The sequence below is a fragment of the Mauremys reevesii genome, linkage group 20, assembly GCF_016161935.1.
Source record: "Mauremys reevesii isolate NIE-2019 linkage group 20, ASM1616193v1, whole genome shotgun sequence".
In the NCBI taxonomy this organism is placed as follows: Eukaryota; Metazoa; Chordata; order Testudines; family Geoemydidae; genus Mauremys; species Mauremys reevesii.
The window spans coordinates 21,394,669-21,418,031 of NC_052642.1; the positions used below are offsets into that span (position 1 = coordinate 21,394,669).

At 42.9% G+C, this 23,363-nt stretch overlaps 2 protein-coding genes across 4 annotated transcripts in view; one reads left to right on the forward strand and one right to left on the reverse strand.

Moving 5' to 3' along the window:
• Positions 1–21,056, reverse strand: SHPK (sedoheptulokinase). 3 transcript variants are annotated; one of them, XM_039507487.1, is made up of 7 exons: positions 20,951–21,056; positions 10,898–11,039; positions 6,488–6,671; positions 4,312–4,464; positions 2,711–2,886; positions 1,947–2,147; positions 1–863 (listed from the first exon to the last, which is right to left on the reverse strand). In XM_039507487.1, the coding sequence occupies exons 2-7, from the start codon at positions 11,034–11,036 to the stop codon at positions 469–471; spliced, it is 1,248 nt and encodes a 415-aa protein (XP_039363421.1). In that variant the 5' UTR covers positions 11,037–11,039; positions 20,951–21,056; the 3' UTR covers positions 1–468. The 3 variants fall into 3 exon arrangements, with proteins under 3 accessions (XP_039363421.1, XP_039363420.1, XP_039363419.1); XM_039507486.1 differs by lacking the exon at positions 20,951–21,056 and adding an exon at positions 12,256–12,849 and having other exon boundaries at positions 2,037–2,147; XM_039507485.1 differs by lacking the exon at positions 20,951–21,056 and adding an exon at positions 12,256–12,848.
• CTNS (cystinosin, lysosomal cystine transporter) overlaps positions 13,095–23,363 on the forward strand; it is a 13,139-nt gene continuing 2,870 nt past the window's right edge. Inside the window, exons 1-9 of the mRNA XM_039507490.1 lie at positions 13,095–13,182; positions 14,268–14,350; positions 15,717–15,795; positions 17,024–17,108; positions 17,226–17,329; positions 18,476–18,607; positions 21,930–22,029; positions 22,121–22,240; positions 23,125–23,295. Coding sequence (XP_039363424.1) covers positions 14,284–14,350; positions 15,717–15,795; positions 17,024–17,108; positions 17,226–17,329; positions 18,476–18,607; positions 21,930–22,029; positions 22,121–22,240; positions 23,125–23,295 — 858 coding nt within the window. The 5' untranslated portion in view covers positions 13,095–13,182; positions 14,268–14,283. The remainder of the gene's footprint in view (positions 13,183–14,267; positions 14,351–15,716; positions 15,796–17,023; positions 17,109–17,225; positions 17,330–18,475; positions 18,608–21,929; positions 22,030–22,120; positions 22,241–23,124; positions 23,296–23,363) is intronic.

The window sequence follows — 23,363 nt, forward strand, 5'->3', positions numbered from 1 at the left end:
AATTATTATTTTATTTGTATTACAGTAGCACCTTTAGGCCCCATTGTGTTGCACATATATATGGAAAGAGATAGTTTAATCACAAAACATCTGTAACAAAGGCTACAGATGCCATTACCAACAGACACTCGCTCTTCTTAGCCATCCTAGGCTTCTTTCCTAACAGGAAAAGGAGCCTGTGATGAAGTATTATCTTCAACCCAAATTTAATGGAGCTTTTCTCTTCACGCAGCCAAATTTCATGTGATAATTAGTTCTTGATGCACAATTAGGAATGACAATGTAAGGACATGCAGGACCCTGAGTACATTTGGAATTAGAGAGGGACATTAATGCAAGCTGTTCTTCTCCATACTGAGTGGGATGATAGATTAAAAGCAACATCAGGAATGATGAGGAAACAGAAACAAAGTGTTGATATGTCCAGAAAAAAAAAAACTTTATATCAGACAATCCTGAACTATGGGTTTATCTTCTGTGCAGCATCACCATAGCAGCACCCATGGCTGCATCCACATCCTTTCCATAGATCACAGGGAATGGAAAAATTTTCTCCACTTCTTGCTTCAGCACCTCATTCCTGGAAAGGGCACTTCCACTTCCCAGAATTCTCTTCACTCCTGCCTCTTTCAGGTGTTGAAATGGCAACATGGAATGCAGATTCTGAATGATCCCATGGCACAATGCTCTGGTTACGTGACCCAGAGAGAGATCAGAAGCAGTGATACTAGTCACTGAAGCCAGTTGCTCAGGCATGTGCCTTTCTCCAAATACAGTTGGGCAGATTGAGAGTCTGGTGTCATTTTGGGCCAAGGCTGCATTGATCATTTGTGTATAGACATTGGACTCTAGAACTTCATACCCTGTCAAAAGGAAATGGTGTTACTAATTTTGTCAGCCTGGTGTCCCTTTCACCTGTCAGAGATGAATGCTGGAGACTTAAAGTATGCCACTGATGCTGGGGGCTGTTTCAGTGGTGTATGCTGGCTCAACAGAACACTGCGTATTTGGCTTCTCCTGTCCCTAAGGAGATCGCTTTTGCAGGAATACGAACCTCCCACATCCAAAGTGTTTTGATCAAGAAGTCTTTTCTCATTATAAACACTGCAGTTCTGGTAATGGAACAGTTTTCTCTGAAACATTAGCTATTGGCTCAATTTAAATGAAAAAGCAACAGTAAAGGTAAACTTGCACGTTTGGAAACCAACCAACTAGTGACCTTTTCTTAATAGGGGCAATCATATCCACCTTCTGTGCTGACAGTGCAAAGGTCACTCAAACATTGGTTGGAAGGATTTTAGAATTTACTGTTGCACTGAGACAACTCAAGGGGAGGATATCAAAGTTGTGACAACACATTTTAAAGCACTTTGGGGAAATGACATGATTGTTTTGTATGATACTGCACTAAATCTGGCTCTTTAAAGTCCATTAAGCATTTAAAGTTCTGTGAAAACTGCAACTCAAAGCAATTAACATAATCAAGTCACTCTTTCTAGACTATGAACATGGAAATTAGTAATTTACTTCTGATTTATTGACCTATAATTTTCCTTTGAAAATGTTTCTTTCTGAAATGGAACCCACAAAGATATTCTCAGTCATTCAAGTGCTTGAAACAAAAAAACAAAAACAAAACCCAGACACAATCCAAATGCAGACTCCAGTTAGTGTTGGTCTCAGCGTGTCCCCTAATTGTTGTACGAAATTCTAGAATTACAGTGGGAACGAATCACATGCTACATGATTTTTGCTCAGATGACACATACTGTACAACAGTGGTTTTCAACCTTATTTCATTTGCAGACCCCTAGAAAAGTTTGAATGGAGGTACAGACCACAGGTTGAAAACCACTATTGTACAAGACTTGCTGCTTTGACTCAGTCCCTCATATCTTGCTGACCAACTCCCATATTAAGCCTTGACTGTCCCCAAAATACTTTACCCAACTCCGCCATCCAGCGTGCCAACATATCCACAAATGTTGCCAGCACATTTCCTCCGTTGAGTGATGCTGCCACTGCCAGATAGTTACCATCAAAATAAGGAAAATAGGCAACAGCTGACAAGGAATCTGGTGTCTCTGGAGGCTGGAATCCCAAGGGCATGGGGACTGTCAGCTGAGCAGAGGTGCTGATATTGAGAACTACAATGCAAGAAAGAAAAGATTTAATCTTTTAGCAAGCTACCCTGAAAGAAGAAAATAAGTTATCCACATACTGTGATGTTGAGCACAATATAAATACTGAGCTAGGAACAAGAGTCAGGCAAAAGAGTGCTATGGTATTAATGGAAAAACTTTATTAGTCCTTTCATGGACTAGAAAATGGCACTCAGACCTGTTGAAAGGTCTTACAATAGAACCTCAGAGTTACGAAGAGCAGAGTTACAAACTGACCACATGTTTCATTTCGAACCAGAAGTACAATCCTGTGCTAAACCTGAAGTACTAAAACAAAATAAAGGCAAAGTTTAAAAAAAGAAGATTTCACAAGGCAAGGAACCTGTTTCTGTGCTTGTTTCATTCAAATTAAGATGGTTAAAAGCATCATTTTTCTTCTGCAGAGTAAAGTTTCAAAGCTGTTTTAAGCCAATGTTCAGTCATAAACTTTTGAAAGAACAACCATGTTTTGTTCAGTTATGAACAACCTCCATTCCTGAAGTGTTTGTAACAACTATGGTTGTTGTGTCCGAGCTATATAATAATACCTGCATCAGTCCTCTCAGTCATACAAGAATAAACAGAGCACTGAAAATCTCCCAGAGCAATTCCGACTTCCGTTCCCTTTGGTATTCCATGCCAGTCATGGGGCATCCTTCCTGCAATGTCACCAGGGTCACCCACTTCAGGAAGCAAGTCAAGGGGAAAGCCAGATTCTCTCAAACTGCAACCAAAACAAAATTATTACACACACACACACACACACACACACACGCACAGATGGATTAGTCAATACTACAGCATGCAACCTGGCTATGTGCACATCCCTAAGGTCACAAGCTAACCTGACCACATGCTTGTGGCTGCTGGGTTTACAGAATCTTTTGCCCACTCAATTAGCTCTGCCTTGGACAAGTTCAGACTTCCAGTTCCATTGGCTGTGTTGGCTAAAAACTAAAACAGTTTTGTACAGAATAGCAAATAAATCCACCTACAGTTATCCTTGATTTGATCTAGCAGGGATCATGTGTTCAAACCACCAAAGTCACATAGCCAAGCAGTATGATAAGGGACAATCAAAAGAACAGACATATAACCAATTTTCAAGTGCCAAAGAACACTGGCTCCCAGGAAACTCTCATGCAGAGGGTTAGCAGGTCAAAAACAAATGAGAAAATGTTAGAATATATATGGAGATATACCTATCTCATAGAACTGGAAGGGACTTAAGGGTCATTGAGTCCAGGCCCCTGTCTTCACTAGCAGGACCAAGTACTGATTTTTGCCCCAGATTCCTAAGTGGCCCCCACAAGGATTAAACTCACAACCCTGGGTTTAGCAAGCCAATACTTCAAACCACTGAGCCATCCCCCCCACATGTTAGCTACAACAAGCTTCTTAAACAAACAAATTTCAATGTGAGTACAGGCTACTTCACTACAACCACTACTTCAAGTCAGAAAAAGCTCAGTGAGACAAATCCAAGCTTCTGTTACCCTTTCAATGGGCTAGAAAGTATTTTACCTTCACTGTTAGAAGATCTTTTCACCCTGGAGTCGTGGCCCAAACTGATCCCTGAAATGTATAGGGCCCCGGACTCCATTCCCTGAAAGAGCAAGTCATTTAAAAAAAAAAAAGAATAAAACTGAGGTCTCATCAAATGCCCGGTAGCCTGACACCTTTTAAATGACACTGTACGTGAATTTTAATGTTTATGAGAGAGCTCAGCTGAAGGCACTGAAGAGTGAAATTCTCTTTAACCAGCATGTAACTATAGCATGGACAGCTGACCCACTCTGTCCCACCACTGTACCTCATCCATGCCCTAGAGAGAACCCTGGCAGGAAGGAAGCAAATAATTCAGTATCCATGGCCTCTTTGCTGAGTCAGCCAATAATGCCTTCTCTTAGGATTTCTAAAAATGACAATGCCGGTGACAGCCAACAGTGATGAGGTTTTTATGTGTTTGTGCCCACCACAAACTGGAGTGAGTCACACAGACTCATTCAGCAAAGGGCCAAACAACCATTAGAGGGAGCAGCTTTCAATTACCCCCTGCCTGGGCTGTTGTCATAGTAATGGTCTACAGGAGTATTCACACCATCCAGGACAGACAATAAATAAAATCCATTGGAGGACTGTCACTTACATCTCAGTATTCCAGCTTTTACTTCTGGAATTAAAATATCCCCAGCTGGCAGCATTCTGGACGGACATCAATGGCCTTTCCAGGTCACACAACATGGCAACCACATAGTCGTGGATGGTACCAGCTGCATCATAAGGCTTCAGACAATCTGGGCTATTTAACAACAAAACAACAGCTGCTTTGTTAAACATCCACTTGCTAACAGTTTCCATTTGTAGTTATGTTTCCAGTTTTGTCTTGAATATCATGACAAAAGAAACCATCTGGAAACATATGTTAATTAACTGAATGAGAGAAATCCTTAGAAAACAAGAGCTTCACTAGAGCTGGTTAGGAAACCTTTTCTCTCTCCCCACAAAAAAAAATAAAATTGTTTTTATCAAAAACTTTCTTCTTTATAGAAAAACCAAAAATCTGAATTAAGGGAAAAAATCATTTTTGGCAACTCAAAAATTTAATAGAAATTAGACATTTCCCTGCAAAAATTTGTTTTGATATTAACAAAGAATGCTTTTTTTTTTTAAATAAAAAACCTTTCAAGAAAAAAATTCAATTAATTCTACTGTCTACCTCCAACACTGCAGTTATTCCATTAACATCTGGTTTTGAGGCCAATAATACAATTAGATCTTTTCCAAACATTCTGAATAGGCTACTTGAGGTTTACTGTAAAAGTGATTTAACAGTGAGTGACTGAGGGAAAACAAAAAAGCTGCTTATTGAAGAAAAATTGAAAAAAAGTGTGTCTAATGTTCTTCAGTGAATTGTTACTTTGCAATAAAACTTCATTACACTGTTGCAGATGAGTATTACTGAATTCCTAGCTGTGTAGAAAAGGAAATAAATAGTGCCACAAAAGTCAAATGATGCAGCACAATATTAAGTAAAGACAATGAGGAGTAACTCCTAAGGCTCCTTAATATTTGTAAAATACTACATTGACTCTGTCCCATCAGTAACTGCATCCTTTATAAAAGACAAGATTTCTCTGGAGTGACAGAAGCACTTTAGAAACACAGAGTGTCACAATCAAAATTACAAAAAAGCAACTATAAGGACTGCCTCAGTGATCAAGTCCCAGTTTTTCCATGAAATTGGATTTAAGGTGTGTTACCATGCACAATACTCACTCCTACAGGGAGATGGGGAAACAGTTTTAATACACAAGTTCTTTGTGGCAAAATACACAGCTGCAGAGCCTGTTATAAAGAGAGAAACAGCAGCATACTTGCACAGAGATGTCCTGCTCTCAGCTTTGGAGCATCTGAAAAAAATCTTAATTCCATCCAGTTGAATTAGGGTGCTCAATATATGCATTAAAGCATAAGTACCAAGGATGAAAATAACAGTATAAAAATGAGTGTGCAGAGATCAACCGTGTTCCAGATACCATCTAAACAAACTTCAGGAGGAATACAAGATCAAAAGAGTCTTTTATTCCTTTTAGCAAAACTGAACTACTTGATGTGGAAGACGGTAACACTTTGGGAAATGTAATAGCTTATTGAAGCTGAAATGGTTTCAGAATCTACGCAAAGGTTTTGTGGATTCCACACCCTGCTATGGCTGTAGGCAAGTTGTAAATTAAAAACTGCATCCCATGCAAAGCATATGACAACCCAGCAGATTATGTATAAAACCTCATCAGAGGCATGGTAGGACTGCTTAGTGCCTACGAGGGAAGGGAACAGCAGCTAACGTAGGACCCAATTCTTTTGGCACGTTGCAGGAATTGGCCCAAAGCAACTTCCAACATATTTTAGATTTTCATAAGTATATATAGGAACTATGCTTAAGGCACAACTATAGGGTTCAAACTATATTAACTGATAATGTTTCCGTTCATGTATAACCAGAGGTGTTTCTTTTCTTGTTAGAAGGATGAGAGAATATCACAAACTCAGTTGTATATGGTTAATGTTTAATACTTCCATTTGAAATGATCTTCAGACATTTAATTAATATTATGATTAAAGGGAAGTTCTACTTCATCTCACAAGTCTCCTCTTGCTGGTGCATTATGATGGATAGGAAGAAATATACAGCTGTGGACCCTGAACCAGTATTAGCCTTCTGCAAGAACACTGATGTGGCTTAAATTCCAGCCAAGAAACTGCTAATGAAATGGCATGATATAGAAAATCTAATGAATACAGCTGAAGTTACAGGCTTCTACCTGTTCTTCAAATACCAGTAGATTGTGGCACATCCAAATCCTGTAGCCAAGCTGAGATGTGACTGTGGTTGAGGAAGAGAAGACAGGAAACTGCTGCTGCAGCGGCCATCTTGCCACGTAATCAGATGACTGACTTCTCCAGGCTGAAAGGTGTGACCAGTTCCACTCTTGGCCCATTTGCAACCTGAAATCAGCAGTATTTGAGAAGCACAGCATAAGTAACTGCAGTTGGTCTGGCACCTTTCAACTCCTGTGACTCAAATTATTCTACAGAGACACATTTAACACTTCAAAAAATATGCTAGTACTGACTATAGTCAAACTAACCAATCATGTTTTCCAGCCCTGAATAATCTGCCATAAAACCAGTTACCCTGAGATGAAGGAAAAAACATGCTGTCCATAGGCTTTAGCTCTGTCCTCCTAGTGACCATAATATCCATACGAACAGGCACAGGTAATGATCGAGATAAGACGGAATGTCACATCTTAAACTGAGCATGACCCACCAAAAACTTGCAGCACCCTGAGAAGTGGGGAAAAAGGTCTGTTAGAACTGCATGCAAATGCTACACGTTTTAATGTGGCTAAATGTAGAACATCTAGGAACAAAGAACGTAGGTGTGCTTACAAGAGGGGGGGGAACTCTATCCTGGGAAGTAGTGGATATGAGCTCCCAGTTCAATGTGGTGCCAAAAGGGCTAATTTGACAGGTTTCAGAGTGGTAGCCGTATTAGTCTGTATCCGCAAAAACAGGAGTACTTGTGGCACCTTAGAGACTAATGCTCAAATAAATTTGTTAGTCTCTAAGGTGCCACAAGTACTCCTTTTTAAAAGGGCTAATGCAATCCTTGAATAAAGAGGGGAATCTTGAGTAGGAGCAGAGAAGTTATTTTACCTCAGTATTTGGCACCGGTACGACTGCTGCTGGAATACTGTGTCCAGTTCTGGTGTCCACAAGTTAAGAAGGATGTTAATAAATTGGAGAGGGTTCAAAAGACAGACACAAAAACAATTAAAGGACTAGAAAAAAAAAAATCTCGTTGTTAAGCTGTGTAGACTCCTTGAGTCTCTCACTATGAGAGAGTTCGGGGGGGATTTGATTACAGTCTACAGGTATGGGGAACAAATATTTGATAATGGGCTCTTCAGTCTAGCAGAGAAAGATATAAGATGACAATCCAATGGGTGAAAGTTGCAGCTAGAAAAATTTGGACTGGAAATAAGGTGTAATTTATTTATTTTTAAAACAATGAGAGTAATTACCATTAGAACAACTTAACAAGTGTCATAGTAGTCTCTCCATCATGGAGAATTTTATCTAGATTGGAAGTTTTTCTAAAAGATATGCTCTAGGTGTTATTTTGCAAAAGTCGAATGGCCTGTGTTACGCAGGAGGTCAGACTAGATGATCACAATAATCCCTTCTGCCCTGGAATCCACCAATCACTTGAGCCCAAATTTTAAAACTGTGACTTGGATTTGTCATTTTCTAGCCTAGAAATATCTGTACTAGCTCTAACGTTGGGCTCAATTTCATACAACAGATAGCTCATGATTATGTCTATTTTTTAATACAAAGTGCCACTTATATTATTGCTTGATAAATCCAGATGTAACTATCTACAGGGACATGTAACCGCCAAGCAGTAAAGAGTACATGGCATCCTAGTGCTGTAACATAACCTCATAGAACATCCTAGTTCTGTAACACAGCCTCATGGAAAAGGTGGACTGCTTCATTAGGCTTTATATAGATTCAATATTATTTTTAGCTTCATTGCCAGGGTACTCCCTATCTTGTTCCTTTTAAATACAAAAGGTAGGATTCTGTGCTGTGCTTCTAAGTCACCTTTGCACCCTCACAATCCTAGGCCACCTGGAGGAGCCAGTCTAAATTATGCCAGCCACCCAGGGCTGCCCAGAATCTCAACACTGCATGCTGATGTTCCACTTCTGTGCCCTCAACCCCACCCCAGTGTTTCCCTACACTGGGCCTTGTGAAGGAGTCCTAGGAAGGCAGCCTTACAGCTGCCTTCCACAGTTCTTGTGCTGGGGAAGTCATCTCCTGGCCAGATAGAGGGCTTTTATGGACCCTTTACACTGCTCCAGCCCTTTTACATAGCATAAAGAAGCCACAGTGGGAGTGAGGCTCTCACCCATAGAAGTTAAGCCACACTGGCAGAGAGGGAGCTTATATCAAGCATGGCAGAAGGCATCATTCTACGATGACCAGTGTCTCCACTAGCCTGAATTGAAACTTTGATACAGCTCCTGAACTTCACTCTCACACAGAGCAACTTTAAACAAAATGTAAAAGTTATAGTATTATGTGAAGCGACCAAAGTCCATTTCTATCTTATTTCCCAAATGAAATTAATAGGCAGCAGGTTTAAAACAAATAAAAGGAAGTTCTTCTTCATGCAGCGCACAGTCAACTTGTGGAATTCCTTACCTGAGGAGGTTGTGAAGTCTAGGACTATAACAGCGTTTAAAAGAGAACTGGATAAATTCATAGTGGTTAAGTCCATAAATGGCTATTAGCCAGGATGGGTAAGAATGGTGTCCCTAGCCTCTGTTTGTCAGAGGATGGAGATGTATGGCAGGAGAGAGATCACTTGATCATTGCCTGTTAGGTTCACTCCCTCTGGGGCACCTGGCATTGGCCACTGTTGGTAGACAGATACTGGGCTAGATGGACCTTTGGTCTGACCCGGTACGGCCGTTCTTATGTTCCTTTCCTTTGATACCTGTTCCTTTAAGTCTATTTCAACTGTATTTCCACTTCATCTATTTTTCTAGTTTTAAAATTGATTCTAAGAACTATTATTAACCACAAAGCTAACCCTAAAGGATACCATTAAAATGTAATTTGCAATATAGAGTATGTGGTTTCACTTAATCTACTCAAAGTAGTGAGAGCAAACAAACATTCTCCTTCATTTTGTTGAATACAGAAATTTAAAACAAAAAGTGACATGTGGCTTTCTGAAATGAAATATTAAGCACCTCCACATGAAAATTGATGTGGCTGATGGAGTCATGAGGTTTTGTTATGCAGCACTCATGGGACAGCTAGAAAGTAGGCAACAGACCCATTAATCCATCAGCCCTTGGATATACTTCTTGGTGATGGTTTTAGTATTTAAAATAAAATCACAGTGGTGAATAGTTCAGGATCTCTTAAAGCAATGGATCCTGCCATTATCTGCAGACAATGACCAGTACTTTTGGGAAAATCAGTTTTATGGTCTACAGCAAATCTCTGCTTCAACATTAAGCAATAATAAAAATATTAAATAATAATAGCTATAGGAGTGTACTGTGAGTTAGAGAGAAAATAAAGACATGGAACCAGGTTCTGAAATCCGGAGTAATGCCCCAACCTCAATGGATTTACACCAGTGTAGCTGAGAAAAATCTATATTATAATCCCTGCCCTACAGAGTTTGCAATCTAAAACCCCAATCTTGTAAATATGTAGCTGCATGCATTTGTTTACTTGAGTATTTGCAGAATTGTGGCCTATGTGAATAAGTCACAGAGGTCAATTTGGTTGCTTGTGACTTGGATGCTAATCCTACAACTACTTACACATGCAGAATTGCATTTCCATTTCCCAGATACTCAGAGTCAACAGCAATAAGAGTATTGTGCATCTGTTATCTATGGCTTATCAGAAAACCATTTCATTTAACGTTTTGGGCTTTTTAAAAAACATCTGACGTCAATTCAAATATTACATTTATTAAATTTCGCTCCTCGTATTTTGCGTTCAAACTGGAATCTTTAAAAACAACATTCCAGAGCGGTATGGGTTATGCTATGTACATTTCCCTAGAGTGTAAGGCTAGCTAACTTTTCATAGAAAGATAGACTCAGTAACCTCTCTACTGAAGAGGAATTACTGACAGGTATTCAGACAACTCACTGGGCAACAACTATTAAAATTGCTCATGCGGGGAATGGGATAAAGAGTACTGTGTGTTCCATAAGCACACTTCATTTGGTAACAAACATAGGACAATTGATAGATAACAGTAAAGGCCCAATTCCCTTCTGAATCCCAATCCTGCAAAACCTTCCTCATGTGAATAGCCCTGTTGACTTCACTGGGACTACTCACTCACATAAGATCCTTAATTAGTATGTCAACAAAGAACATGGTTAAATGGAATGAGTGGTTGTAAATGACCATCTACTACATTTAAGAAGAAATGCATGTTTAACAGGACTTTTCCTGACCATTATATTTCATAAATCATCAAGATGTTTTATGGCAGTTTTCTACAGATTATTCCAAAACTAAAAATGACTTCTAACATCAATAGATCCATCTTCCATGGCTTTCTGCCATTTAGCTTCTACACTACAATATTTATAGCAAACATGTGAAAAGATGGACATTACCTTGGTTTGTTTTCCAAAACACAACCCCATGCATTTGTCCTGAAATACCAATGCGACTAACCCTTTGAAGGTGCTCCTGGGGAAAAGCCGCAAGGCATTCATTCAAGGCTTTAATTATTTTCTGGACATCTTGCTCCATCCCCTGCAACCACAAAATCAGCTATGAGGGTGCTGAGACATAATCTACTAGATTCATGTACAGAATTTACTTAAGCAGTGATACAGTAGCTAGAAGTGAACACCATCTATTATTTAGCTTAACAATATACTGTTACTATAGCTGAATTACCGAGTTACTACTACATAGTTCAAAGTTTCAGCACACACTAATTTAGATGATTTGTGGCTAAATATACGCTAGAAACTAAAGTTTAATTACCCACACACAAATACATATGAATTAGTCTATTAACACATAACTTTGATTGTATAAACAAAGATGAGGTCTACCTGCTGTTGTTATTATTTGTATTACTGCCTTTACTACTACAAAAGTCAAGGCCTAGCTTCATAACAAGTTCATTAAGAGCATAGAGATATACCCTCCATCTTTCTGCCCTGGTTTTTGCCGGGTTGTATCAGTAGACACAATGGACCAAAAGCCCCTTAAGATGAAAGGATCTTGTTGCTTCTTTCTAACACACCATGCCCTACTTAAGTAGCACTCTGATGAAGTTAATGATTGTATCCCTAAGTAAAGTGCAAAATGGGTTAGGGCAGTTTGCCTCTGTTCCCTGTGAAGCAGCATCACATACAAGATCAAGGTGCAGGGAAAATCTTTAAGTTTTTCTAAGGTTCTGATAAATATACGATCTAAGTATCTGGGCTTTCTACTGTTTTCTAGATTCTCAGGCAAAGTACATAACTTGGGTTTGGGCTGTAAGTTCACTCGATTATGCTAGAGCCAAGTTTGCTACAGCAGCTAACTATGGTGCCATCTCAGAAATTGCTCAGAGCTATGTCTGTTTGGAAATGCCACAAATCATTAGGAAGGAAAAAAAAAAAGTATTCATTGCCTATAGTAGAGAGACAAGGTGGGTGGGGTAATATCTTTTATTGGACAACTTAATAAAATATATTTTACTCTTACTTGGCTTGGCTTTTTCCATACAACACAAGAGAAGTATTTTAAATTAGATTTCAGATAAACAGACAGGCACACCACAGCCACCACCGCAGCCTGGTTTGCCTCCTTTCCCTTCCCCCCCCCCCAAAAGAGCCAAGCAGCATCCTGCAAGTCATTAAAACAACGCTGATAAGTCATTGACGCTGACATGACATGGTGGCACAAAGCTGTGTTGGTGAAACACAATGCCTGTGTCTTGAGCTACCTTGCAATGCTACTGCTTATGTCTCACCTGTGCTCCAGCAGCCGGGCTATCAGCCTGCGCCTGTGTCTCCCTTGAACAGCTCTGGGTCACAATTTGCCCTTGCTCTGTCTCTATTACCAAGGCAGCCTTAACTGAGGTAGTGCCCAGATCTATGCCCAACACACACATAGTTCGAGGTGTGGTGCATGGACTCAGACCTATAGCTTGGTTATCAGCCATCATTTGTGTCGTCCTCTGGCAGATGCCACTTCTTGCACCACTGGGGTGCGTTCAGTCCACTGGCTGCCCAAGTAAACGCCCAGCACACAGGCAGCAATAGGGGACCAGCGCAGAGCCTCAGCCCTGCACCCTGGCTCCCACTCTCCAGCCCTGCTCCCTGGGGTGGCTCTTGGTTACTCGTCTCTCCATCGGCAGGGTGAGAGGGTGCCCAGGTCTCTGCACTATTCACAGGCAGTGCCAAGGCACAGGTCCAACTAGCTCTGGGCTCCTATGGCAGGCAAGGGCTGGAGGGCCTGGAGCAGCAGCCGCAGCCACCTGAGGGTTAAATCCAGCGCCAGACAGGCCTGAGCTAGGCCCTGGGCTGCGCTGACCCTTGAACTACGAACCCCGGAGCCACAGCGGGAGGGAGCAGCTGCCCGAGTAGATCCAGGGTGGAGCTGGAGCCTCCATCTTGAGTGTGGCAAAACGCCCGCCCGCGACCCACTTCTGACGCTTCCCAGGGCCCAATCCCCCCATAAAAATATATCTAAAGAGTTTTAAACGAGACTTTAATTAAACCAAAAGTGACCCCCCCCAGGGCGTCGCTAGCCCCAAAGCACCAGAGGCCACACCCAAGATGGCGGCCTGGGGCGGCCACTGCGGCTCTACGGCACGCGAGAGGGCGGCCAGATATAGGCGGCTGCCGGTCGCCTCACATGGGAGAGAGAAGCGGTAGTCGGACGGAGTGGCCTGGTGGTAGGTGTTCCTCCTGCCTTCGGGGTGTACAGCGGGGTGGGGACCCCTCTCCGGAGGAGCGGCCCATGAGGACCACAAGTTCCGGCATGCACTGCGCCGCGTGGCCATGGGGGCTGAGGGGGCGCGTTGGTGTGAGGGGACCATCCTGCGCCCCGCAGGTTCGAGCGGCGGGAGGGGGAGCACAGCGGAGCCCCCTCCCCCCGGCTCGGACGCTGAGACACCCCTTCTGTGCCCCCCCCTTCTGCTGCCTCCGTGTGCCTTGGCTGGGGGGGCAGAGCGCTGGGGGAGGTGTGGGGCGGGAAAAGGGAGGGTTCTAGGCTCAGGAGGCTGTGGGCTGGGTGTGGGGCTAGACAGGGTGGAGAGGGGAGTGGGGGAAGGGAGGGTTCTAGGCTCAGGTACCCTGGGCTGGGGGGGTTGGGGAAGGAGGTTCTAGGCTCAGGAGGCTGTGGGCTGGGTGTGGGGCTAGACAGGGTGGAGAGGGGAGTGGGGGAAGGGAGGGTTCTAGGCTCAGGTACCCTGGGCTGGGGGGGGTGGGGAAGGGAGGGTTCTAGGCTCAGGTACCCTGGCCCCTGGGCTGGGGGGGGCTAGATAGGGTGGAGAGGGGAATGGGGAAAAGGAGGATTCTAAGCTCAAGGGTTCTAGGCTCAGGTACCCTGGCCCCTGGGCTGGAGGGAGTGGGGGAAGGGAGGGTTCTAGGCTCAGGTACCCTGGCCCCTGGGCTGGGGGGGGAGTTGGGGAAGGGAGGGTTCTAGGCTCAGGTACCCTGGCCCGTGGGCTGGGGCGGGGGGCAGAAATGGTTATGCCAGGTGGGCACTGGGCATGGTGGTAAGTGGGAGCTTGGCAGGTTAGGCTCAAGGTGGCCCCAGCCCCAGGGATGGGTGAGGGCTAGGTGTGGAGGTGAAGGGGCAGTGCTGGACTGGCCATGGTGTGTGAGGAAGTGGGTTAATGATGGCCTTGGCAAGGTGATGGGCGAGAGGAAGTGATGCAGGGCACAGTGGAAGAAGAGTGGTAGTTGGGGCTGTGCTGCTGCTGAAATTATGCAGGAGCCTTAAAAACAAAAAAAAGTCCTTTCATTTGCTTTGTAGCTGTCTGAAGAATAGCATGATGAAGAAAAGATGGCTACTTCTCTCGGTGTTGTGTTTTTCACTCTCATTACTAAAACTTTGTGGTAAGTGTCTTCCAAATTGGGAAGTTTACCTAGCTGTGCACCAGATCAGCAGTTGGTTATTCATTAGCTAAAATGACTGTCAATTAAAAGGGATTCTGTGATGAAAACCAAATATTCTCCTGTTAAAGGTGACCTGTGTGAAATCGTGGTGTGCTTATAAGGGTATTGGCTTGATGTAACAGCTTCTAACAAAGAATTGCTCTAGCTGTCATTGTCGTGTTGGTAACTTTCTTCCCTTGTATACTATCTTCAGACTGTTTTGTGGTGACAAGTCAGCACAAAGTGGGTCTTGTTGATGTAAGTGACTAGGTCAGTAGGCTAGACTCTATAGATTCAGTCCTCATTATATTGCAATCAGGATCACCAAATTCATTCCTATCTATGCTAGCTATTTGGTTTATAGTTGCCAGACGTGTCTACAAGATAAGACAACCAAATTCAGTCACTAGCAATATATAGAATTTTAACAAAAGATCTCTAAAAAGTGCATTTAATATACCACTTTTCCCCCTTCTCTCCTGTTTAAGACAAGATGTCTTTATTCTTTGCTTTTATAAGCTTCTGATATTAGCAGGTATGTGTGGTGAGTTCCAGGTCAGGATTTAAGGCATATTTGTCAGAATTTGGGCACGGGAGTGGAAAACCGTCTGTGGGAGGCTGAGCCATCCTGTGGCACTTGTTTGTATATGAAATGTAATCACACCCTATTCAGTTAAATAGAGTGTCTGACAAGCAAGGAAAGCATAATCTTATTTCTAGCTGCCTTATATGAATATACCCTGAAAAATCAATAGATTGTTGCGTGGTACACACTTCAGTGGCAACAGTTTCAAGCACAATAGCAAGATGTTGCCTGAGTACTGCAACAGCAGGATAATGAGCCAAATTTCTTGGCATTCTGCTGGGCTCGTGTGGATCATGCAGCAATTTTAAGAGCAGCTTTAAAGAGTTCTGATTCTTACAGATAATTAGGATCCATTGCTGATCATAGCAAGAAATAATAGCATTTAAATTAGCATTTTATAATTAGCTTAGAGTTTAAAGTATTTGTAACTAATTGCATGTGTATAATGTACTTGTTCCAGGAGATAATTGTTTGGCCCATTTACTGTTTTCAGTCTGCACTTTTCTCATTAATATCTCAATTATTCAGTCACTTGAAAAAGTGCTGATGCTTACTTCCACACTGTTGCTAGTCACAGCTGTCTGCCGCTCTAACCTTCCTGCTAACCAACCCAATGAGCTTGTCTAACTGGTTTGTACTGTCAAATTGCTTTCTTTCGCCACACAGGAAAACAACTCATCTTTTCTGGAAGGAGATAATGCCTTTTGTAGAAATCTACGCTTAATGTTTTTCTTTTTCCAGATGGAGCTATCATGCTATCTGTCCCTGAAGTGGTTTCATTAGAAAATGGTAGCTTGACAAATGTCACTGTGATTCTAAGGTAAGGTTAGAACATCAGTTTCAGTTTCCTCTTCTTAATGCTCTGCTTTTGTTACAAGCAAATACACCCACAGGCATCAGACCAGAACAGAGAATAGACAAGACTTGTTCAGATAACTAACTAGATTTGCAGGAAAGATGAGGTGGCTTTGTTCATTTAGGGCTGTGGTTTTAAACCTCTTCATTTGTGAGCACCTAAAAAAATTAAAATGGAGGTGCATACCCCTTTGAAAATTTTAGGCATAGTCTGCAGACCCCCAGGGGTTTATGGCCCAGAGGTTGAAAGCCACTGTTCTATGGTTATGACAACCTTTCATGAACCCTCTAGACATAGTCTGTGAACCCCCACCACTGGAGGGTTGAAAACCACTGATTTTTGGGTGAGTTTCATCTGTGTGCAGTGTGTTAGTACAAGGCCCCTGTTCCACTTAGTCTGTGGTACATAGCCTTCATACTGGCCCTCATGGGGATGAAAATTCACCATTAGGTACAAGCTCAGACAGTCTGTATTTTTGTATCAATAAGTTTAGCTAGATGCAAGATCCAATATCATGTGTCTGCTGTTGGGGTATTGAATTCTGCATTGGCAGGGAGATGGACTCAGTCTTTTCCCGCTTCAGTTACTATGAGCCTAACAAAAACATGCTTCATGTACAAATGTATCTAGAAGGATGCTTAAATGTTTTATAAATTGAACAGCAACTGCTGTTCCCAGCACAGAAGTGTAGCCACCTCCGAGCTGAAACACTTACTGCATCTGTGGAGTAGATGTTTACTCTAGCGCACTGCTCATTTTCTCAGTCTCTCACTATTAGTGAGACTTTTCCCAGGAATGGAAAGTCCTTCTCAATGTGAGATGACATGGGGTGGGTGGGGGAGGAAGACTTCAGACTGGAGTGGTGGGATGCTTACAAAGTGGGAGGAGGAATAGGGAAATATCAGGCTTTTAAAGATGTTTATCCATCTTCCAAACCTCTGTTAGAATTGACTAGTGGCTGCACAAAGGGAGACCCACAAGTTCTGTCCAGTTCAGATTCCTTTGTCGGTAAAGGACAGGATCTGTTTCTAGAGTATCATGTTGGTGCCATATGTGATTATTAAATGTAAACTGTATGTGGTCCCTCCAAAACAATATTGCCTGAGCTGCATGGAATCAATTCTCCCAGGAGGCCTGAACCTCCTTTAACACGTGGATTTGTAGGCTTCATTTGACTTGTCTGTCTTCACAGTGCCCGATTAAATGAGACCTTGGTGATAACATTTAATGTCACATATTCATCAAAAAATGGAACCATTGTTGAACTACCTGATCAAGTGAGTAACCAAACTGATTTCAGACCTTATGCTAAAGCTTAAATTGGTCATAGTCTGACCTCATTTTAAAAACACATGAATAGTTATTACATGTAACCTTTTTTCCTTGTCTGACAGGTAATATTGCCTACAGGTCTAAATAATTCAAGCTTTCAAGTGAAAGCTAAAGATGTTGGACAAGTTACAGTTTATCTTCATGCCAGTAATTCCAACGAAACTGGGTGAGTTAAACTACAATTCAGCCCAGGTCATGTGCAACTCCTTGGTATCCAAAGTAGTATAATCATTCCTCCTCCTCCGCCTCCCCCTTTCCTCCCACCACATCATTGCACAGTATCCTACTAATTACACTGCAAGTTCCCTTGATTAACAAACAGTCAGTTCCTCCTCCCCCCCACCCCCCCAAAAAAAATTGAGATAAGTGGTACTGGTAGCTTCTGTATCTTGTATGTATCTTAGAATCATGAAACCTAAAATCCTAGGCATTTATAGGTCAGGTTCAGCAACATACTCTAAGTCCCACACAAGGAAAGTCTCCGAGCATGCATAACACTACTCAAGCTGGATTCCATTTGGCCCTAAACTCTGTGGGCTACTGCTTTGTTGCTATGCCTATCTTGCTAACACGCTTCCGAGTCTGAGAATCCTATCCTTGAATGCTAACAGCCTGACTCTCCTCTGCACACCCACAGCTTTCACAAGACTTCAGTGCAAGCCACAAGTACTTAGCACATCCACAAAACTTCCTGGTTAAAGAGTCTCTTAAGGAATCATGTGTTCACAGGTGGAACTCTCTCTTCCTTGATATCAGAACAAACTGGTGAGATGGGGAATGCTGAGTTGCATTTGCTTGTTGCCGTTAATACCACAGCTCTGCAGGATAATGCATGGTCTTGTCACTTCCTCATTTCACTTCTGCTTTTAACTGTGTCTTGATCATGGCTATTACTACCCACATCACAACATATCCAGGAACACAAGACAAGCCGGATCATAAGGCTTTGCTTGCCAAGCATGAAGAGTAAAACCTTGCTGTTGCACAACAGTAACATACTAAAAGGAGTAGAAGCAATAGAGGAAGATGAAAGGCTTCGGAAGGCCTGTATAAGGGAGGGGAAAATATGGCCAAATGGAGGAGGATTAAGGGTAGGCAAGACATCACTAGGATTTTTAGAAATTTTGGGAAGACCACAAGGGTGTGTGAAAATGGGGAAAGCTTTATTGCTCTCCTAAAACCCAACCCTAAACTTTGAGTAACTGACTTGAGTTTTCTGCTCCACAAATTAGAATGAAGGAGTATGATCTATGGAAAAGTGCAGAGAATATATGGACTGTTTAAAAACTGAATAATACAAATTCCTTTGCAGTCCCAGGATTCGATTCCAAGTGATTCATAGTAACATAGTGAGGATTATAGACCAGGTGACTGGCTGGATCTATTTCTTTGCCTGGTCGATCTCCTTCTACCCTCAGGTTTTTGAAAACTGGCGACGAAAAAGGTAAGGAGACTAGCTGTGAAATGTACCTGAATCTTGACCATTTGTAACATTGCTATGTGGACTGGTTTCTGAGTAGGATGGGTATCTCTGATGATAATGTAGTTAATTCCCATTAAAAAGAAAACCAAACCCCCTTATTACAAGAGTCCATTAACATCAGTAAAATAGCAGTTGAATTGATTAGAAATAAGTCTCTTGTTGCAAGCTCAAGTACCTTTTCTAGAAGGCTACTTTCCTAACTACTGTCTGAGTCAGAACTCCAAGGCACTGACCCTGCAATTGGTTTTGCCCAAATGAACCCCTGCAAAGTATCATTGAAGTCAATGGGCAGCAGTGCACATATGTAGCTCTGATTGCAGGATCAAGACCTAAGTCACTACAGATTTTAAAATACCAAAAAAAACCCCAAACAAATACCCAAACAAAACAACTCACTACTGGAGAAGTGACTCTCCCCACCCCCTTCTTTTGCCCCTTGAGCACAATAATGGATTTTTCAGATCTTAAATTCACCGTCAGAGGGAGCCCATGTAGCCTCATGAGCATACTGGCAACTTTGTAGTAAAAAAGTTTCAGTAATAGAGTTAAAAGAAAAATGCACTCACTAATACATATGCCTCCCTGAGCAGACTCATCTCTATGGAAATTAGATCATGTCTATTATGTGTGTGTGAGGGTAATTTCCCCTAATCACAACTCCGCTTAACTCCACAACTTCTCACTTGTTCAAATGAATGGTTATTCATAATTAAGGCTGCAAGTTTGTCACCGAAGTCACATTCCGTGACTTCTGCAGCAGCTGGTGCGCCTGACTCAGGGGCAGTTCAGGCAGCCTCTGTGCCAAGCGTACTGGCCACTCCTAGGGCAGTCTTGGGCCCCAGGAGCAGCAGAGTTTAGGTGTGGGAGGGAGCAGGGGATGGGACGGGGTGAGGCGGGCTCGGGGCAGCGCTTACCTGGGTGGCTCCCTGGAAGTGGTGACATCCCCCTCGCTCGCTGCTAGGTGGAGGCATGGCCAGGCAGCTCTGTGAGCCAATGGGAGCTGCAGGGGCGGCGCCCTGGGCGGAGGAAGTGCACAGAACTGCCTGTCCACACCTCTGCCTAGCAGTTGAGTGAGAGGGATATCACTGCTTCCAGGGAGCCCCCCAGAGCCCATCTCACCCTATCCTGTGCCCCTGCCCCCTCCCACACCCAAACTCTGCTGCTGCAGGGGGGACGGGAGAACACAGAGCCAGGAAGGGAGCCAGCCCCCACGGGGAACCCGGGCTGCATGCTGTCCCTAAGTTTTAGTCATAGTATTTTTAATAATAATCATGAACAGGTCATGGGCCATGAATTTTTGTTTACGTCCCATGACCAGTCCGTTACTTTTACTAAATACCTGTGACTAAAACTTAGCCTTATTCATGATATATCTTGCGGCAGCCAGAGACTGCAGCCCCATTCTACTAGTCACTGTACAAATAGGTAAAACATACAGCCTACTCCAGGGCAGGGAGTGGGGCTCTTTTGTATGTTAGACACTCAGAGTAATAGTTTCCTAAATGCCTAATTGGGGAGGGATAGCTCAGTGGTTTGAGCATTGGCCTGCTAAACCCAGGGTTGTGAGTTCAATCCTTGAGGGGGCCATTTAGGGATCTGGGGCAAAAATTGGTCCTGCTAGTGAAGGCAGGGGGCTGAACTCAATGACCTTTCAAGGTCCCTTCCAGTTCTAGGAGATTGGTGTATCTCCAATTATTATTACTTTATTACTTAAGAACCAAAGACCTATTTTCAAGTCACCCAAGTGCTTTTGTAAAATTTACCCCAATCTCAATCACATCACTTTCAATTGCCATGTGAATAAATGACTGGAAAGATGGGAGTGTGTTTAAAATATATATCAACCCACTCACACATACTGCAGTGGTGACATGGTTGTCCCTCCCATTCTGGGTCGGAGGGAGGCCTCACCATCTCTCTACATCATCAGGATCACTGCCTAGTATCAGGGGGAACTAGCAGGCCAGGCATTAGCATCCTGGTCTAACCAGGCAGAACCCTAGAGTCTACAGACTCCTGGGCTCGCAGGCAAGGGCTGGGCTAACCTGTCATTCTAGCTTCCTCAGACAGGAGGCGAACACCTGCCACCTGGCCTACATTGGGGAGGTTGCCACCCCAGGGGGTAGGGAGACCCAGGCCCACTTGACTCCACTGGGTCCCAGCCCAGGGCCCTAACAATTGCAGAGTAGTCTGTCAGTGGGGAATTCAGCTGCAACACATTGACCATGTTTCAGGCAGCACTACAGCAGACTAGAGTCAGCTGCCCCTTGGCCACTTCCTCCCCTCCCCTCCCCTCAGGGTTACCTAGATCAAAGGGGTGTCCTCTGTCTCCCCAGGTAGGTGGCCAGCAACAGTCCCAGCAGCTCCCCTGCAGACACAGGTTCCTTCATGAGTAGGTTGTGTCTCTCCCTCACAGTTTCAGACCCAACTGAGCTGGGGCTTTGCCTTTTATACTTCCTGTCCCATCTATCCACTTCCAGTGGGAAGGACAAGGTGGGTCTAGCTCCACCCAGCTGAGCAGAGAGGGTGGTTCCTCCTCTTCTGGCTTGGAGGGAGGCCACACAGCTTCACTACACGCATGCTTGTGCGCACACGCTGTAGTGCAAGTGACTACATGTGAATTTCAGCCCTGGTGAACTTTCAATAGCACATGAATTGGAGGGAGAATGGAACTTAGAGTGCAACCTCCAGTGACCTTACACTAAACCATGATGCAATATGGCTGGTTGACAAGATTATTATTCCCCCCAACCCCACCCCCATGGTTGTAGAAAACACTTTGTATTTGTAACCAATTAATTTATAATATATGCCTTTAACAATGATTAGTTATCTTGCCTCTGACTTGAGTTTTTCTTTATCTCAGTGAGTGAACAAATGATTGTCTATACAAGTTTAAAATTCTTACCTGGAATGTGAGGACAGAACAGTGGGCAGCAGGAATGGACTCCTTCTGATGTAATGCTTCTGGTTGTGGATCTAATTTAAAATATCTGATTCAGTGCAGTTGTATGGAGTTGAGGCAGACAACATAGCAATATGAATTTTGAAAGTAAACTTTATTGTAAATGCTATCAAAATATATAGTATGTATGTGGTGAGGGTTGTCCCTCACACAAATGACTTCTTTTATAAAGCAGTATGGCCACAGTAAATGTAGAAAGCCCTTAAATAGGAACCTTCTAGTGCCAGAAAGTCAGTCCCTTTATGGCACTGACAATGCTGCTCCATAGATGAATCTTTACATGTAAAGTGGTGGTTGTTTTCTTCCTTTCTTTCTTAGTGTTGTTGGACTAAGCTTTGACTACGTAGCATTAAACCTCACTGGCTTCATAGCATACAGTGTATTTAATGTAGGACTTTTCTGGATAGCCTACGTCAAGGTAAGTGCACTTGTCGTTCTTTCAATGAAATATTTCATTACTTGTAGAACAGAGTTATGGTAGCTGACTTGCTTGGGATTTTAATACTCAGGAGCAGTTCCTACGCCAGTATCCCAATGGAGTGAACCCTGTGGACAGCAATGATGTCTTCTTCAGTCTCCATGCAGTAGCTTTAACTCTCTTTCTGATATTTCAGTGCTGTATATATGAGGTAGGTTTACCTATGATACTCTTATTCCAAATGAAGCCAAAACAGTTGATTATGTTTAAGCTTTGAGGCTGAATATTAATAGAATACCTAGAAATTATAGGGTTCTTCATTTTCACAGCACTCTACAAACATTAATTTTCAACATCCTTCTCAGATAGGCGAATACTATTGCCATTACAGGGGAAATGGGGGCATGATTTCTATTACTCTTACAAAGCCATGCGGACTGGCAGAATCGGGTTTAGAATTTGGGAGTTGTTCTGGGGTTCCACTTCTGTGCTCAGTTCACTGCCGTCCCGATTACAAAATGTGTGTGGATGGTGTTCACTTACAGGCCGTAAACATGCTCGGTGGGAAAAAAAATTCATACCTCTTCTGGGTTAACAAGCTGTGAAAGAGGGGTGTGTGTATGTGTGCTCCTTACCCCCTCTGCCAGAATAGGATGTTTTCATGGAAAGTCAGGGTGTGTGGTAAGAGTGACTTTGGCAGCTTCTCTGCGCCCTAATCACTGAACGTCTCACAAATGCTATTATGAGCATAAAGCCCCACAGATTGTCTTAATTTAGAGTTGAGTAATAGAACAAGTCCCACAAATCTCCTGCAAAAACATTGCAGGAAGATTGACCCCTTCCTCCTGGATGCTAACATTCTGAACAAGATTCCCATGGGAATTGGGCTCGGCCATTGTACTGTTTTATCAGAAACCTGTAGCAAGCTATTAAGCTACTAAAACAATGTGGGGATACTTGAGAAGGGATCCATCTAGCCAGTTCTGCAATGGGCTTTGGTTGTATGTTATGCTCAGCATCATGCATTCTGTGCTAACGGGTGGGAGGGAGCTGGGTATAATGAATTCTAAATGTATATAATGTCTCATTTTTCAGAGAGCTAGTCAAAGAGTGTCCAGAGTTGCTATTGGGCTGCTTGTGATTGCGTGGATCTTTACATTTACCACCCTGTCCGTGGCTGCAGCTGGAGAAATCACATGGCTACAGTTCTTATTTTTCTTTTCTTACATTAAACTGGGAATCACACTGATAAAATATTTTCCACAGGTAAAAATGGGCACTACTATCTCCTAACTCAAGTGGGTAGCAGTATGCCACATACTAATATAGGCGGT

Bases quoted from the DNA above. Each gene is read 5' to 3' on its own strand.
- SHPK (XM_039507485.1), bottom strand. From the start codon at position 12,450: ATGATGGCTGATAACCAAGCTATAGGTCTGAGTCCATGCACCACACCT. The intron at 11,040-12,255 runs GTGAGACATAAG...TTGTGGTTGCAG, and splicing joins GCCCGGCTGCTGGAGCACAG to GGGATGGAGCAAGATGTCCA. The intron at 4,465-6,487 runs GTAGAAGCCTGT...GTTGTTAAATAG, and splicing joins TACTGGTATTTGAAGAACAG to CCCAGATTGTCTGAAGCCTT.